This window comes from Staurois parvus, unplaced genomic scaffold (assembly GCF_062004578.1).
Source record: "Staurois parvus isolate SC_StPar_1 unplaced genomic scaffold, SC_StPar_1.0 ptg000450l, whole genome shotgun sequence".
In the NCBI taxonomy this organism is placed as follows: Eukaryota; Metazoa; Chordata; class Amphibia; order Anura; family Ranidae; genus Staurois; species Staurois parvus.
Window position 1 is genome coordinate 1,305,880 of NW_028318246.1, and position 19,035 is coordinate 1,324,914.

A 19,035-nucleotide genomic window follows, 5' to 3' on the forward strand; every position below is an offset into this window, starting at 1 on the left:
ACCACTAAACGCTAATACAAAAACGCTAAAAACCACTGAAAAACAAGTTTTTAATGTGACTTTACACAGCTAATGTTACCAGCATTATTAAAGCGCCCAGTGTGCATGGAGCCTTAGACACGATCCTGGTGGCTGCAGCCACTGGATTGTGTGTAAAACCCCCTGCTGTGTGACATTGTACAGACCTGGCTGCAAAAGAGATAAGGCTTACCTGTAGATACTTTAAATACCTGCTAAATGTGCACCGTGTAGGAGATATTTACTGTAGCAGTGCCGATGATGTCACCGGCACATGCGCACTGCGCTCTCAATGAACAGTGTGCTATGGCCAAAACTCCCAAGTGCATGCACGGCAGTGCCGTCATCGTGGCTCGGCCAGTAAAACTGCTACTGCCTGCTAACCCGGAAGGAAGACCAGGTGACGACGGACGCCTCAGGGAGCCGTGACCGCGCTCGCTGGAGGGCTTTTTTTTTTACGTAAATCTTTCATAATGTGCTAGTATACGATGCATACTAGAACATTATGCTCTTCACTTACAGAGAGATTTTTTTTAGATTTATTTTTTTTTGCAGTTTACTACCGCTTTAATTTGTACATGTCTAATATGCACTCAACTATGAGTTGTTTTGGCCAAGATATCTTAATGTATTTGTGTAATACAAGAGGTATATGCAAGAGAATATCAGCAAGCAAAATATGCAGACTATAATTTCTGTGCTGTAATTATTATCAGTATAGGTCTCAATTGATTTTATTTGTTTGCTTTAAGGGAGAAGTTCACCTTTTGGAGCATAGGGTGGGACATGTACCGTTTTCCAGCTCCTGCCACCAGCTCCCTTGATCCCTGTGTGACACCGCATCCGCTTTCACAATTTAAAAACAGCTCGGCTGTACAGGGCTTCACCCACACGGCCGCATCATTTGTTCACAGTTTAGTGTGAATGAATGAACTACAACTACCCTGAGCCACTGCAGCTGACGGCTTGTAGTTCTCAATGAACTGCGAGGGTGCTGATGAGCGCTCTCATAGTTCATTCACAAGCTCTGCAGCTTTTGACAGTCTATAGGAAGGTACGGGAAGAAAGCTGTAGGTCTTGTCTGCAGGAGCCTGACCATTGCACCCCTGATCCACTGAACAGAGGTGCAATGCTTTCCAGGCTCCTGTAGGGGAAAAAAATGCACTTTTATAATTTTTTCTTAAAAGATTAATTTATCCTTTAAAGTGGAACTTCCTCCAAAGAAGAAGTTCTGCTTTTCTGCCTCCTCCTCTTCTCAATCACTTTTGGATACACTTATTTTTTTTGGGGGGAGCCTAGTTTTGCCAGGTACTGTTCCCACTTCCACTCGGATCGCCTAGGCAATCCTAGCAGAAGTTCACGCTTTCCCCCCAAACCTTTTCCCAGTGCCTTCTGGGACATGTCACAGATCCCTGAAGGCTACGGGACTATTCACCAAGCACAGTGGAAAGTTGTCTGTGATCCTCTTTAACTGAAGATCAGGTTTGTTAGAAATCAAAGATCATAGTAGTAACTATGGCATATGAACATTTTGACATGTTTCACGCCAAAGTGCTTGGTTGAGGGGTTTAATTATTATTTACAATAATCCTTATGAATAAGTATAGCGGTGTGGAGCAGAAAGGTTATCATACACCACTGTTAATATTGTAACTTCTAAGTTCTAATAACCCATCTGATTTTTTTGACACGCTGTGTGGCATTATCTCTTGTGGAACTGCATATAGTAATTCAGCAGGGTGCACAAGCTGTAAAGATGGAAGTGATTCAGAGGTGAATGTGAACCAAGTGCCTAGACAGCAACAGGTTTCCTATAGATAAAATATATTCTACATTTTCTTACATTGTCTTTTACTAACAATATTTTGCTCAGTGATTTTTCTTTATTTTCCTTGTTCACAGTTGGTACCCCCTATTACATGTCACCAGAAAGGATACATGAAAACGGATACAACTTCAAATCTGATATTTGGTCATTAGGATGTCTGTTGTATGAGGTAATTGTTCATATTATTATCTGTTGTGCAACAAGGAGTGATGTGCTGTATTACCTGGTTTACTTGGACTTGGCTTCCTAAAAAATTGAAGGACAAGTTCACCATTTTGAAAAAAAAAAAAAAATCTGCCCTTGCTATCTCAGGACACACAGCTACACACCCAACCACCTCCACCCCACTAACGCACTTCTCTACATACCTTCTCTGACAACCATGTCCTTTCACACTCTTTGCAACCCAGCTGGTAAAAATCTAGTATTCAGCAGTGCCTGTGCACTAATGCCCCGGAGGAGATGTTTATGAATTTTAAAAATTGGAAACTGTGTGGTCTTACGTCCCCAACATGTCACGTCTGAACCAAGAAGTAAAAGGTCAGCTCCCATGTAGAGGCAGTAACTTTTCTTTTTTCTTCAATATAAGTTGTGCTTTAACATTTTATGATGTAGCAGGGGAGGTAGGTACAGCAGCACTTTTGTTAGTCAATGGACATTAACCACTTCAAGTCTGGACACTTTAACCCCCTTCCAATCCAGGCCAATTTTTAGCTTTTTGCTTTGTCACACATTGAGTGACAATTACATGGCATGCAACACTGTACCCATATGAAGTTTTTATACTTTTTTTGAGATGGCTTTCTTTTGGTGGTATTTAATCACCACTTTTTTTGGTTTTGTTTTAATTTTTGCAATATGAATGAAAAATACAGAAAATGACAAACATTTTTTTGCTTAGTTTTTGTTATAAAATGTTGCAAATAACACTGTTCAACAAATTTTTATTTTTTGCCAGTTTTGGAAACAAAAGGATCCATTTCTTAATGAATTTCACATTCTGAGTTCAAATATAACAATGAAATTTGTCAATTGGCTCTAGTTTTTCTGTAAACGGAAAGTTTTCTACTATAGGCGTAATGACTACATAATGCACAATAATTATATAGATAGATGTCTTTCCACAAATATAAAGCAAGTGATATTGACTACATAACAAAGCCTAAATGGCATAATATATTGCATAGGATTACCAAGAAAAATTATAGCCATAAGCTAAGTTGAATCATTTTAATACTTAGGATTCTCACTAGTTTTGTCTTCAGTTTGTGTCGGTTTTGCTTCTCTTGGCTTTTCTCTTGTATTCGAGGAAAGGGCTATCTCTTACAACTGCACGTGACTACACGCTTCAGGTTCTTCCTCACTTGACTCAACCACGAAGGATTCTGGTGCTTTAGGAATTGGTAGCCCCTCTCCATGAGGAACTGGACGTATTGCCGATGGAATATTTGGATAGTGCACAGATAACTTTTTCTTCTTATTTAGCCCTTTTACAATTGGAGGCACCATACAAAAGTAACAATTACTAACATGATCTGTTGGCTCTCTCCAAATCATTGGCACAGCGAAAGGCATAGATGCCTTTTTTCCATTCAACCATTGCTCCAGTGCCGTCCCACAAGAATTGCAGCATATATGTGGTGCCCAGCTCTTGTCCTGGTCTCCTATCTTGCAGCCAAAATACAAGTTGTAGGCTTTCTTAATCATTCCTGTTATCCTCCTTTTTTGTGAGATAAAAGTTATTTCACCGCAGATATAGCAGAAATTATCTGCTTTATTCACACAAGTTCGAGGCATTACTGAGTAGCCTATATAAGCATAAAACGAAATGTAAAGACGCTGTCGAACTACAATCAGCTACAGATACTGCAGCTTTTATGCAGTGAAGTGATGCAATTAAAGGCTAATATTGCATCATCTCAGTATACATGCAATTTTCTATTGGTCACCAGTATCAATTGTGCAATATGCAGCTGAAGTTGCATCATAATTTTGAATGGCTTACGTCATTAGATGGGTGAATATATCATGGAAACTAGAGCCAATCAACATTTTTTAGGGTCATTTTCGTTTTCAGCACCCCAAAATTATGTAAGATTAGCTAATTTTATGCCCAAAACCTTTTACCTGTTGAACAGTGTAATCTTTCTTCATTAATCTAGGCCAAAATGTATTATGCTGCATTTTTGGGGTACAAAACCCAAAGCAGTGTATATTATTTATGCTGTATGAACGTTTTATAGAGCCTGCAAACTATGGGTTGTATATATCTGAAAATTGATCTGTTGAGACCCTAAAATGCTGGTATGATGTATGGCATTGATGAGAACCCTGGTATGGGGTATGGCATTGATCAGGACAATGGTATGCAGTATGGCGGTGATCAGGACACTGGTATTGGGTATGGCGGTGATCAGAACGCTGGTATGGCAGTGATCAGGGTGCTGGTATGGCATATGGCGGTAATCAGGGCATTGGTATTTTGGTGATTAGGACATTGGTATGGAACATTAAGAGACACTGGAATCATATAAATTCACAAAGTATCAGGTTATACTGCTGCCATCAGGAGGTTCGGTCACTGACAAAACGTTAAGCTAGCCCCTGTATTATAACCCCACCTCTTAACAGTGACATTTCAGTTTTTTGTCTAGGGTCCTAGGAGAGATGTGTTTTTTCCTCAGCTCTGCTTCAAAACATTCTAACTATATTTTTTAGGCTTTCCTTTTTTTCTTCATCAATTATGATACTGTGTCTTCAGTCAACACTTCATTTACACTACTTGACATAGGTGCTCTACAAAGCAATTATCAGGATCAGCATATTTTCAGTAACAGCTTTGAAGGCTATGTCTGGACCCTGCTGGACTAAAGATTGCTTGGCTGCCTTGGAATGTGACCTTCAGGCATTGGGCTTTGCATTATGGCACTTTGTGTACTTGGTTAGTTAGCTGTAGAGCAATCTCCAAGTCCAGAGTCATGGTACAGGACCTCATAGTAAGACTGGTCTGGCTGAAGCTTCGGGAGCTACCTCACAGCTGGTTTCGTTGGACACCATTTTAAAAATTCTCCCTCTTTTGCCTTTCTAACCTGGTAACAATTAAGGCTGAGGCCACTGAACACTGATGTCATAAATTAGGAGTGCTGTACACATGCACATCACGATTTTCCCGCCTAAAAAACCACTATCCGGCTGCGGATCCTGCTTCTGAATTACAACACAGACAAAGAATTCCCGGCACACTTGCCAACTAGCCTGTAAAAAAAAAGACAAAACAAATTGATCCTGTCTAACAATTCACTCTAAAAACAGATGTTTAAGGTGCACAGATTTGAAAATGTATGTGGAAGCTGCAATGTCTGTGTCAGGGCTCCTATGTGTACAGCAGTCTTAACTCTATATTTTTGAGTCTTCAAGTTGGAGCATATGTAGCAGTGTATAAATTAAGGGCAGGTTTCCTTGGAGGGAGCTAACTCCTCCTCAAAGGTACAGGGACACATTGCCCAACTGGAGCCCAATGGTGGCTGGAGGAATCCAGTGTGTCCCCATGCCAAATCTAGTGAACAAGCTATACAAAAAAAAAAAAAGATGGTAACCACCCCAATGTATATCTAGCCTCAATTGGCTCTAGCTGGGCATCCGCAATATGTCCCTGTGCCTTTGAGGAGGAGTGGTCTCCCTCCAGTCAAACCTGCCCTAATTTATCCACTGCTAAGTTAGTTAGACCACAGTACACATAGGAGCCCTGACATAGGCATTGTGACTTCCACATATATTTGCAAATGTGTGCAACTAGAACCTACGTTTTTAACTTTAATTGTTTGACAGGGTCAATTTGGGGTTTTTTTTGGAGGGGGGGGGGGTTGCGGACTAACTTAAGTGTGCTGGGAATTTTTGTCTGTGTTCATTGCCCTTCCATGGGAACCTTTACTGCAAAGGCTAGTTATAAATTGGAATAGTTGCCATCTTTTTGTATAACCTGCTTCTAAAGCACTTCATGGATCACCTGTTGTAGTAACACTGCCTGCATTCAGTGACTTGGTGACCTTCAGCCACCTGGGACCAGCATCTGCTGCCTGTGTTTGTGAGTACATGAGGCCTTGCCTCATTTTAGTCCTAGTTTTTTTATGCTTTACAATGTAACATGTCTTTTCAAGGACACACAGTTCTGCTGCTACAGTTGACCTCTGCCTATACTCCACTACTGCTTCTAGAAGCAATTTTTCGGTATCTTTAGGCCTCCTTCACACAGACATCTACCCGCATTTAATGGATTCAAGCGGTAAGAGTCAGCGGATTCTTGTGGCTGAAATGACATGTGCACAAGCATAGAGGCAGATGCGCTGCCTGTACAAAATAATGACATGCTAATGGAAGCCGTCACTGTCTCCATGTAGGCACACACCAAGCGGGGTACCTGCAGTTAGGGACAGTGTCCAAACCTAGCTGCATCTGATTGCCCAAAAAACCACCTATATTCTATTAGGATATTTGTGCTCACTTAATGAAGCAGGTTGCTTGCAGAGGTTTCAAGACTTCTCTGGCACCATCCATAGCAGAATCTAATTCTGACCTTACTGGGCCTCAATCTCTAGGAGTGCCTGAGGTCGCTATTACCATCTCTGATTTAGAGTACTTACAAGTCTACTCCTGAAGAGACTAGGATTTTCAGTTGTTTTAACCTAATTGATAGAGTGCATTCTACCATGCAGTTGGAGTATCCGCTGTTCCAGGCATAGAGTCTTATGGGTATGTTATGGTTGCCAAGTTCCTAATACAGTCAGTATTTAAAATGTTCTTCAAAGACTGGAAACAACCAATGGAGTCAAGAGCCCCTGCCATATAAGATCATCCCTTAAAAGGGGCCCCTCCAGCACCAGGTCAGACCCTTGTGTCCTGGAGCTTTTGGAACAGATGTCTAGAGTTCTCTTTCAGTTGTCATGGCCTTCTGCAAGCCTCTGAGCTTGTCTCTCATGTAGGGGTAAGGGCTTGCCCACATGTGTACGGGGAGTTTGGTTACATGTCTGGGAAGCTGAGGATACCACTAAACATCCAATTCAGTTGCCCTTTTAAGAAGGCATCTCTTTGGACATCCCCTTGACAATATCATTTCTGATACTGCTGGTGGCCACCCTATACCAATGCTTTAATGCAGGTGATCTGTGGATGAGACAGAGTAACCACAGCATTCATCTCCTGCTGCAATATTGTAACTTGTAGGCAATTTATGTCACAGTACCACTCAAACTACTCCTTGATTCTGATTCTCTAGAATTGACAGTTCCCAATTCATCTGGGAAATCCCCCTGTTAGGATGGTTACTAGATTCAAGATTTTATTATTTGGACCTTCTCTTTAGATCATCCCTAATTTTAACATTTGGGAGTTGTGCTCAAGAGATTCCCTCCTTTTTCTTTGAATCCATAGCTTGAAAGATCCTGTACTTCCTTGAAGGGTCAGCAGTTTAGTCGCATGGTTACTGCGTACATCTGAAGTCTTTCAAGGGACCTTATTACAAGGCGATAAATCCTATTCTTTGACTAGGCTACAGTCTTCTTCAGAAGACTTAGATTTTACCTCTTATTTTCTATCAGGTGAATATTCCTAGTACTAATACTAGGATTCCTACCCCTCATTCTTCAACTGATTATTCTGTTCTTGCAGGGGTATGTTAGATGATTCCTGGAGTTATAGATTATATTTTAAACTGGATAGGCAAGTTTACAATGTGGTTACCATACTTCTAAAACCTCTAAACTATATATTTATTTTTTTTTTAAGGTAATGGTTTTATATTACTTGTACAGTACAGAACGTGGGCTTGATATTTGACTGTGGGTTATAGTCTGCTACATTCAGGTGATTGGACACTGGAAAAGTATTTAGACACCTTGCCCCTTTTCCCTGGGCGTACCCTTATAACTCTACCCTGCTCCATGAGACCTCAGTTTTTTTTTTTACTAGTGTCCTTGGGTTATGAACCTCTTCTCCCTTAGAAAAGTTTGATCTGATCACACCGATCTTTGTGAGATTAGATAATGTAATGGCAGAGGAGATATCTAGAGTCTGATAGACCCCAGATTTCTCAAAAAAGAATATATGACAATTCCCATTGATGTTATATGGGATATTTGTATTCCCTGTGATAGAATTAAAAAGAAAAGGGACAATGTAAAAATAATTTAAAAAATCAAAATAACTAAAAAATAAAAAGCACCCCTATATCCCTGCGCACGCAAGCGTTGACTCCGTAACAGTATGTAAACAGCGGTTGCAGCATGCATGTGAGGTATCGCCGTGAACTTCAGATCCAGGGCAGTAATTCTAGCACTAGACCTCCTATGTAAATATAAATTGGCGACCTGTAAAGGCTTTTAAAGCGTCGCCTATTGATAATAAAAATGTATGTACTTTGTTGCCATTGCACGGTCATGCGCAACATCATCTTTTATAATTTATCAAACAGTTGGGCAATATATTGTATTTTTGTGCATTAAAATTCTAAAAAAGTGTATTTTTCTTAAAAGATTTGTTTGAAAAATCGCTGTGGAAATACTGTGTGACATAAAAAATTTCAACACCCACGGTTTTATTCTCTAGGGCACAGGAGTCAAACACAAGGCGCGCGGGCCAAATCTGGGCCTCCAGGCCATTTCATGTGGCCCTTGCACCTCTCCTGCAGGTTCCCCCTTGTCTCTACCACCACCTTGTTTCAGCAGTCTGCAGCAGAGAGGAGAATAGAACACCTCTGCCAAATCCTGCACCTCTCAGTGCAGCTGAAGCACCCCCTCATCTCTGCCTCCCCTGGTCTCAGCATTCAGCAGACTCTGGTAACTGACTCCACTCCTCCTCTGGTCCTACTCCAGACACTGCACTTTCTCCTTTCCAGCTGTTCCCCCAAAGGGGGTGCATGGTGATGTTAGGGAGGGTGTGGGATTCTTAACATCTGATGTTATGGGGTGTGGGGTGCTCTGGACATCTAGTCTTACATATACAACCGGCCCTTTGATGGCAACCATAATGCTGATACAGCCTACAATGAAATGGAGTTTGACACCCCTGCTCTAGGGCCTCTCCTTTAAAAAAATATATATAATGGTCGGGGGTTTAGTCATTTTCTAGCAAAAAAACAGTTTTTGCGTGTGAACAAAAAGTGTCAGAAAAGGCTTGGTCTTCAAGAATGGGTGATGTGTGTCATAAGCTTCTAATGTTGGCCCTGAAATGCCAGGATAGTAGAAGCACCCCCTCCAAATGACCCATTTTTGGAATATAGACACTCCAAGGTATTTGCTAAGAGGCATGGTGAGTGTTTTGCAGATCTCATTTGTTGCCACGTTTTTTGTAAAACGAAGACCGAAAACAAAAAAATTTTTTTTTTCCTTTCATTTTTTTTCTTTTTCAAAACCCTGTGACAAAAATGATATCTGTAAAATACTCACCATGCCTCTTATCAAATTCCTTGGGGTGTCTACTTTCCAAAAAGGGATCATTTGAGGAGGGGGGTTTGTACTATCCTGCCATTTTAGAGCCTTTGAAAGTGTGATAGGTAGTGGAGAAGTGATATGAGGAAATGTGTCCTTTGAAAGCCTGAAGGTGGTCATTGGATTTTGGGGGCTTGTATGTAGCTAGGCTGCCAAAAAGTCTCTCACATGTGGTATCTCCATACTCGGAAGAAGTAGGATGTGTTTTGTGGTGTTATTCACATATACCCATGGCATGCATGATTAACATATCAATAAAGTGACAGCTATGTATAAAAAAAAAAAAAAAATTGTCATATTCAAAAAATGTGTACGTCAAAAAATGAAATGTTCCATGGACTCAACATGCCTCTGCAAAATCCTTGGGGTATCTACTTTCCAAAAAAGGGCCATGGGGGGGTTGCACTGCCCTGGCATTTTAGCACCTCAAGAAATGTGATAGGCAGTCAGAAAGTGCTACGTAAATTCCAGTATATATACCATAGTTTGTAGACGCTATAACTTTCACACAAACCAATTAATATACATGTATTGAGATTTTTTTTTTACCCGTGTAGCAGAATACATTTTATCCTAAATTTGTGACTAACTTTGAGTTTATTGGATATTTTTTATAACCAAAAGTGACAAATACAGGGTTTTATTTCAAAATTACAAAACTGGATCAAATACCACCAAAGGAAAGCTCTATTTGTGTGAAAGGACATAAATTTAGTTTGGGTACAGCATTGCACAACCTCGCAATTACCAGTTGAAATAGCGCAGTGACGACCAGCAAAAAATGGCCTGGTCAGGAAGGCGAGTAAATCCTCTGGAGGGCAAGTGGTTAAAGCAATTCGAAAGATTTAAACGTTTTTTTTTTCCCTAAAAATAACAAACATGTCTATACTTACCTGCTGTGTGCAGTGGTTTTGCACAGAGCAACCCGGGTCCTCCTCTTCTAGGGTCCCCTGCTGGCCCCTCCTTCCTGCCCCCACTGTAGGCAGCTTGCTATTAGGGCACCCGCTGCTCCATGTGTCCATTCAAACACGGAGCTGCGGCTTGGCCCCGCCCGTCTTTTCTCATTGGCTCACTGGCTGTGAGCCAATGAGAAGAGGGAGTCGCAGGATAGCCGACTCCAGTGCACATCGCTGGATCAAGAGGGGGCTTAGGTGAGTATTGGGGGGCTGCTGCATAGAATGCATGAAGGTACAAAACATTGGGTCTTTACAACCACTCAAAAAGACATCCATCTGTAAGATTTTCTACGAGGGTCCTGGGCCTTATAGCATCCTTATTCAGTGCTGTTCCTTTAACTTAGTTCCACTCAAGGCCTCTTCGGTACAACACTCTGTTAGCATGGAACCAACACACTCCCTCCCATATATTTTCCCACACTTCTCTCCAGCCAAGCAAGCAACTCCCTAGCTTGGTGAATTTCCAGCTCAACCTTGGAAATGGAAAGTCGTTTTTCCAATGTGTGTGGAAGGTGGTATTAACAGATCACAGGCTGGGGAGGAGTGTTCTGAATCTCTCATAGCTCAAGGTACCTGGTCCCCAAGTGCAGCAAAGCCCCCCATCAACGTCTGGGAGCTCAGAACAATTTAACTAGCTCTGAATCACTGGACCCCTCTTCATCAGGAACACCCAATCAAGGTGAAATTGGACAGTGCTTTGGCAGTTGCCTATATCAATCATCAGGAAGGTACCAGAAGTCAAGTAGCCTTTAAAGGAAGTTAGTCTGATTGTCTCCTGAGTGGAGAACCACTTTCCAGCAATCTCTGCTGTTCACATTCTGTGAATGGACAATGGGCAGCAACTTTCATCAGCTGTCACTGCCTCGACCAGGGGAAGTGGTCCGTTCATGCTAACATTTTCCATCTGTTACCTCAGAAATGGGGAACTTCAGATGTGGACATCCTGGCCTTCAGGATAAACAACAAGTTACCTATGTTTATGACTAGAACATTGCAGCTAATATCTGGCTTTCCTCCAGTGCTGATCCTTCCACGATTTATTTGAAAAATAGAGAACGGAAAACAAAATGCGATTCTCGTTGCACCTGATTGCCTCAGAAGAACCTGGTTCACAGACCTACTCATTCTTCTGGGAGACTACCTCTGGCCTCTTCCAAGCAAGCCAGACATGCTGTCTCAAAGCCCCTTGCTCCTTTGAACTTCTCACTGATTTAAATGGCATGGCTGTAGAAACCCAAGTCTTGCAGGTCAAGGGTATCTCTGACTTTGTCATTTCCACCTTTTTCAGAGGCAGAAAAGCCGCTTCATGAAATATAGATATATTACTGAACCTAGATAGAGGAGGATGTAAAGCATAAACTTCCCCTTTAGGATGAGGTTCAGCTCTAAGTGTTGTAAGGTCATTGGTGGGAAGCGGAGATGAGCGGAGTCCGGAAGGGGGGTGGGGGGCATTGGGTCAGGACATGCCATTGCTGAATGCATTGGACCCCAAGCTTTTTGAATGATTAAAGAGGTTTATACTTGGGCATTACCGTAGGCCAGTCAGACTGTGTGCATGTATGTGCCTAGGACTTTGTTTTGTGAGCTGATTATTTGCTGTATAATGAAATTGTATGTATGAGCAGCATTTTTTTAGTTTTACTTAGTATAGGGCTGTGTTCAGACCTTTGCCAGGTTTTTCTTGTAGTCTGTGCCCTTCTTTGGAGAGTGACCCTGTTTGTCCTACTGACCGCTGTAACTAAGACAGTAAGTGATAAAACATCTGAGAGCCTGACCCAGCTGCTTTTGCCCCTTCCACTGCCTAGCACTGTAATGAGCGCTGGAGGGGATAGAGCAGAAAGCAGTGACTGAGTTTTACTGCTCTATGCTCAGAAGAGACCAAGAAGTGAGCAATTGGTCAGATGTTCGCTTAGTTCTTGGTCTTAGAGCTGGCAGGGGACAGCTGCAGCATTATACTGATGCTGCTGTTATATAGGTGAGTATGGATGTTTAATTTTTTCTTTCTCACCTTCTCCTTTAACTCTTCCTTTTAGTTGTTACTGGGAATTATTTAAAAACTAAAACTACCATTGAGTAGCAACTGCAATAGAGTGACCAAGCACCTTTAGAAAAGCATTAAAGAGATGGGTGGGCCTTGCAGGCCACTCTTTAAGGGTCTTTTCCCACTAAGGTTTTCTGTAGTTTAACACACCGTTCCACAGCACCTTTGTAAAATTAATAGACGTCAGCGGAGGTAATCCATATCGACAAATTCATTTTCTTAAACCTCAACAGTAAATGCTTTCTTTATTTCACTATAGAAATAAGAGTTACATGACCCTATTATTAAAGCAGAACTTCTCCCTCTCAGTCAACATTCACTATTTTTATATTTCTGCTAGCATTAGTAAATAGGTAGGAAAGTATATCAAATTTATTTTTTTTTAAACTTTTTTTTTTCCCATCAGTTACTTCCTGGTTTCCATGCTTAGGCAAGTGATGTCATACATCCCAGAAGTCTTGAGGAGGGTTTTTTTTAGCTAAGCACTCCCTTCTACCTGCATGCTTGAACTAAGGGCAGATGGACTCCAAGAAGTAAATGTTACATGAATCATCTGCCCTTACACAAGATGGCCATTGCCAAAAATGCTAGTTGTGTTTTTAGTGTGATTTCTCTGCAAAATTAGGTATGGAGGCATGGATGGATAGGGGAGTTAACTTTGAATATTAAACACTTGCCCTCCTGAGGATTTACCCCCTTCCTAACCAGGCCTCTTTTTGCTATTTGGCACTGCACTATTTCAACTGGTAATTGCGCGGTCATGCAATGCTGTAACCAAACAAAATCTACGTCCCTTTTTTCACACAAATACAGCTGTCTTTTGGTGGTATTTGATCACCTGTGCGCTTTTTATTTTTTGCGCTATAAACAAGGAGACTGAAACTGTTGAAAAAAAGATATTTTTTTTACTTTCGGCTATAAAATATAGAGAAAACTCAGTCATAAATGTAGGCCAAAATGTATTCTGCTATGTGTTTTTGGTAAAAAAAAAAATTCCCAATAAGTGTATAGTGATTGCTTTGTGTGAAAGTTATAGCACCTACAAACTATGGTATACATACTGCAATTTACACAATTTTGTGCTATACAGCGCTTCACTAGTTTATCTGACAATTGCGTGGTCATGCAATGCTGTACCTAAATGACATTTATTTCATTTTTTCATACAAATAGAGCTTTCTTTTGGTGGTATTTGACTACCTGTGCACTTTTTTATTTTTCGTGCTAAAAACAAAAAAAGACCGAAAAGTTTTTGAAACAAAATTTCTCATTTCTGTCATAAAAATATATTCATCATAAATTTAGGCCAAAATGTATTTTGCTACATGTTTTTGGTAAAAATAATCCCAATAAGTGTATATCGATTGCTTTGTATAAAAGTTATAGCATCTACAAACTATGGTATAGATCAGCGGTGGGCAAACTTTTTGACTTGAGGGCCGCAATGGGTTCATATATTGGACCCGGGGGCCGGACCAAGAGTAGATGAATGATGTGTATGTGTCATCCATAGTAAGTATAGTAATATTCCCCCATAGTAAGCATAGTAATTCATCCCCCATATAGTAATTCATCCCCCATATAGTAATTCATCCCCCATATAGTAATTCATCCCCCATATAGTAATTCATCCCCCAAATAGTAATTCATCCCCCATAGTAATTCATCCCCCATATAGTCATTCATTCCCCATATTAATTCATCCCCCCTATAGTAAGTCCCCCCTGTGTCAATTCACTTACCTTTGCTCCGCGCGTTCCTCTCGCCGTGTTCTCGCGCCATTCCGGTGTAGCATGAAAATCTGTCTCCTATGAGGATCTGTCCCCCTCGACGTATCTGCGCATGTGCCAGTTTCCGGCATTAGCAGCCGATCGGCGATCTCCGGCACATGCGCAGATACGTCGAGGGGGACAGATCCTCATAGGAGACAGATTTTCATGCTACACCGGTCTTCAGGGCGGACTGTGAGAGGAGCCTAGCGGGAGCCTAGCTCCGCGGGCCGGATTAAAAGGTCCGCTGGGCCGTATACGGCCCGCGGGCCGTAGTTTGCCCATTGCTGGTATAGATAATTGAATTTACACAGCTGTTACTTTCTGACTTCCTATCACATTTCTTGAGGTGCTAAAATACCAGAACAGTACAAACACCCCCAAATTACCCCTTTTCAGAAAGTTCTACACCCTAAGCTTTCTGCTGAGGGGCATATTGAGTCCATGGAAGATTTATTTCTTTTCCACGAGTGTTTGGAAAATGACAAAAACAATTTTTTTTATTTTTTTTTTTTTTTTACACAAAGTTGTCACTTAAATGATATATTGCTCAAAAAAGCCATGGGTATATGTGGAATTACACCCCAAAATACATTCTGCTACTTCCATTCTGCTACTTCTACCGAGTATGAGGATACCACATGTGTGAGACTTTGTGGGAGCCTAGCCACATACAGGAGCCTGAAATCCAATGACCACTTTGAAAGCCTAACGGTGCGTAACTTCCTCACTACCTATCACAGTTTCAGAGGCCCGGAAATGCCAGGATAGCACCAACCCCCCCCTCCTTCCAAATGACCCCTTTTTGGAAAGTAGACACCCCAAGGAATTTAAAAAGTGTATTTTGCAGATCTCATTTTTTCTCACAAGGTTTTGAAATATAAAAAAAGAAACATTTTATTTTTATTATTTTATTTTCCAAAAACATGTGGCAACAAACGAGATCTGCAAGATACTCACCATGCTTCTTATCAAATTCCTTGGAGGTGTCTGCTGTCCAAAACGGGGTCATTTGGGAGGGGGGTTTGGTGCTATCTTGGCATTTCAGGGCCTCAGAAACTGTGATAGGTAGTCAGGAAGTGTAATTAAGAAATAAAGCTATTTGAAAGCCTGAAGGTGCTTATTGGATTTTGGGGTCCTGTACTTGCCTAAAATTCTCTCACATGCGGTATCCCCATACTCGGGAGAAGTAGCAGAATGTGTTTTGGGGAGTAATTCCACATATACCCATGGCATGTGTGAGCAATAATCATTTAAATGACAATTTTGTGTAAAAAAAAAAAAAAGTAGAAGTTTATTCCACATATCAGTCACTCTTCTAGCCACCTGAAGACCAAGCCTTTAATGACACATTTTGTTCACATGAGAACAAAATCTGTATTTTTTGCTAGGAAATTACTTTAAACCCCCAAACATTATATATTTTTTTTAAAGCAGACACCCTAGTGAATAAAATAGTGGATGCTGCAATTTTTTATGTCACATAGTACATAGTACGCAGCGATTTTTCAAACTGCACAAAAAACACAATATATTGGCCAATTTGGTCAAATATAAAAGATGATGGTATGCCGAGTAATTGGATACTAAACATAACATGCTTTAAAACTGGGCATGCCCATTCAATGGCGACAAACTGCATACATTTTTAATAACCATAGGCAACGCTTTAAAAGCCTTTACAAGCTACCATTTTAGATTTACAGAGGAGGTCTAGTGCTAGAATTACTGCCCTTGATCTGACGTTCGCGGCAATACCTCACATGCATGGTGCAACCGCTGTTTACATAATGGCACAGGGTCAACGCTCGCCAGGGGGGCGAGGGTGCTTTTTTTTTTTTTTCCACTTTTAATGCTATCACAGGGAATGCAAATATCACCTATAACTTCAATGGGCATTGTCATATATTCTTTTTTGAGAAATCTGGGGTCTATCGGACTCTAGATATCTCCTCTGCCCTTACATTCTCACCAAGATCAGTGTAATCAGATGCTTTCCCAATTTACAAATGGCGCTGTTTATATCCTGTGAAACTTAAGTGATTAAATGCTCATAGCTTTCCGATTTCTTAGACTATAGAGTTGATTGGCACCATTATGGTCTCCAATCAGCTCTATTGTCAGCTGGCAGAAACACCGGCTGCATTTTCAGGTTCTAACGATGTCACTGGACTGCCTGAGAAGGCAGCGGGGGAGGGGGCATCTTCTCCCGCTGCCTGTAAGAGCATTCCTGCAGCTAATTAGCCACTAGGATTGCTTTTACATGAATTGCCAGCTGAATAAAATTATACCAGGACGATGCCTGCAGCTGAAGGCATCATCCTGGTATAACCTCTCAAAGTCCAGTGATGTACCAGTACGTCGCTGGTCCAAGATTGTACAAATGTCTAAATAGTGGCACGCTTGAATAAAAATTGTCCACGTATAAGTGGTACCCAATACGGAAAAAAGATGACACCAAGTCCCAAACTATCTTGCCACTGCTCCCCATGTAGTCTGTGCATCTGGGGGGCTCCATGTGACTGTCTTTTCTCTCGTAAATCTGAAACTGTATAGCCTATTGCCCTCTCACAGGTCTTCTACATCTTTACCCCATATCTGGCACGCTTGCTGGGGAGAAATTGTTTGAATGCAAGGCGGCCAAAAAAATGAATGAGGGACTCATCGACGCAGATGTTTTGCTGGGGAGTATAGACATCTGCAAATTTTTTGGTTAAGGTGTTTTACGAGGGGCTGAATTTTGTGGAGTCACCCCGAGGACAACAGAGTGTGCTGTCATTGAAATGCATAAAACACATTATATTCTCATATCTATTTGGCAAAGTGAACAAAATCTCATAAGGGTATGCGCTAAATAAATATATACAGTATATATATATATATATATATATATATATATATATATATATATATATATATATATATATATATGTAAAAAAACATATATTAAGTGTCCAAAATAAACTAGTGTCCAAAACAAAATCAAAATATTCTCTGTGACTTCATAACACTGTGAATAATCCACCACCAAATGAATTAAATGAACTCACCAGAGCTATATGCTGATCAAATTATAGATCGGCAATAATGCTTGTGCTCTGGGAGCGGTGAATGAACGATGTCCAGATATTAGATGTGGTAATTCTTAATCATGTCCAGGTAATCAATAATGGTGAACAGTATGAGGGATAACGTATCACTACCAAGAGCAATACTCTGCAGCCAAGGATCTCAGGATGAATCTCTCCATTTAATTCCATACCTCCATATATGCATGAATCACACTCAGGGACAAAGGAAAAAGCATGATGGTGCAGTACGTTTAAAACATATGTAAATTTAAAAGCTCAAGCAACTCACAAAAAAGGTGTCCAGACAGACACCAAGCTTAAACAGCAATGCACAGCAATGAGGTGATGAACGATCCCCGCTCACTGCGGATCACCTCCGACAAACACTGGGAAAAGAACATTTTGACGTCAACATCGAGTAGGCTACGCCCAACGCGTTTCATCACCACGACGTCATCTCATATCTATACCTGGCAATGGCAGCAGAGAACGCGGGCATATGATGAATCGGGTCTGTGGAACAATGCAACCGCAATCCATTTCCTTTTTTTTTTTTTTTTTTTTTTTTTTTTTTTAGTAATGCCCATGTTGAGGGTTAGGCCCAAAAAACCTGTTGAATTTGGAAACTGTAACGGGTTTCCATGCGAATGGTCTGGCAAGGTTTGAATTTGGGTTGGCATCGATAAACTGTTGTGCATATAATTGCTTTGATCCACAATCAATGCATACAGATATTCTGTGAAAAACAGCTCCAAAAAATCAAGGAGAGTATTTAAATTTTCGGTTTCCTCCTGAATTCCAGGTTGGGCAGTGAGTGGGGAAAGTACGGGTGCTGCAGAATTTGTGGGGTACCAATCGGGATTTGCAAGCACATGCGGAAGGATACTAGGGGCTCTTTGGGCCTGTGTGCGAATTCTTGGTGGCTGTGGGACACTACTTGCGCTCACCACCACACCAGCTTTTACTGCACTTATGGGATTCGTCACATCACCAAGTGATACTGCAATGCTGGTATGTGAAAGACCAGGATGTACTAGGCTGCTGGTGCTCGCCAGTTCACCAAAAGATAGAGCAGCACTAGTACTGGCACTCTGCTGCATATGAGAGTCATCATACGTTTGGAACATCTCAGCAACCTATGAATGGGGTCGGGTATGCCTGATCTTAGCAGGGACCTCTTCTCCATTGTCTGAGCGATCTGTCTGGGAGTGCTTGAACTGCTACAAAAAAATTTACCAACAAATGCTAACAGAGATCAGGCTTGATTCTGCAAACGCTGCAGTTTTGTGTGCGATGTATCAAGTGACAGTGATCTACTGACACTGCTGAGGGAGAGGGGGGGTTAAGCATAGGGGCTAAACGCAGGTGCCGGGACTGATCCCACTAACGCTGCATTTGTGGGGATGATATACTAAAGTAACATACAGTTGTGTCCAAAATTATTCAACCCCCAATGCTGTAAAGGGGTTTAGGGACTATAGTGTACATTTGGAATTGTATTCAGAATCAAATCCTACAAGGACGTTGTAACTACCCAAATGCAACTAAAATGACATCAATTGTTTATGTAATACAGTAGTAAATGGTTCTTATGTGGTTTCTTCATTGCCACAATTATTCAACCCCTTAAAGACTACCACTCTGAAGAACAGAGGTTCATACAGGTGCTTTCCATCAGGTATTGAAAACACCTGTGGATGTCACCGAGCAGCAATCAAGCATAATAAGCACCAATTAGGCAGCTTTAAAATGACTGTGATACTCAGCTCCTTCTAGACATTTACTGGTGTGGTTACAAACATGGTGAAGGCAAGAGAATGGTCCAGGAAGACAAGAGAAGAGGTGATTTCTCTTCACAGGAAGGGCAATGG

General features: G+C 41.2%; 1 protein-coding gene across 2 annotated transcripts in view; it reads left to right on the forward strand.

The window, feature by feature from the left end:
* The window catches only part of NEK7 (NIMA related kinase 7), a 205,569-nt gene that overhangs the window by 140,962 nt on the left and 45,572 nt on the right, over positions 1-19,035 (forward strand). For both annotated transcript variants that reach the window (XM_089688678.1, XM_089688679.1), the window contains one exon: positions 1,921-2,015. In XM_089688678.1, coding sequence (XP_089544804.1) covers positions 1,921-2,015 — 95 coding nt within the window. The remainder of the gene's footprint in view (positions 1-1,920; positions 2,016-19,035) is intronic.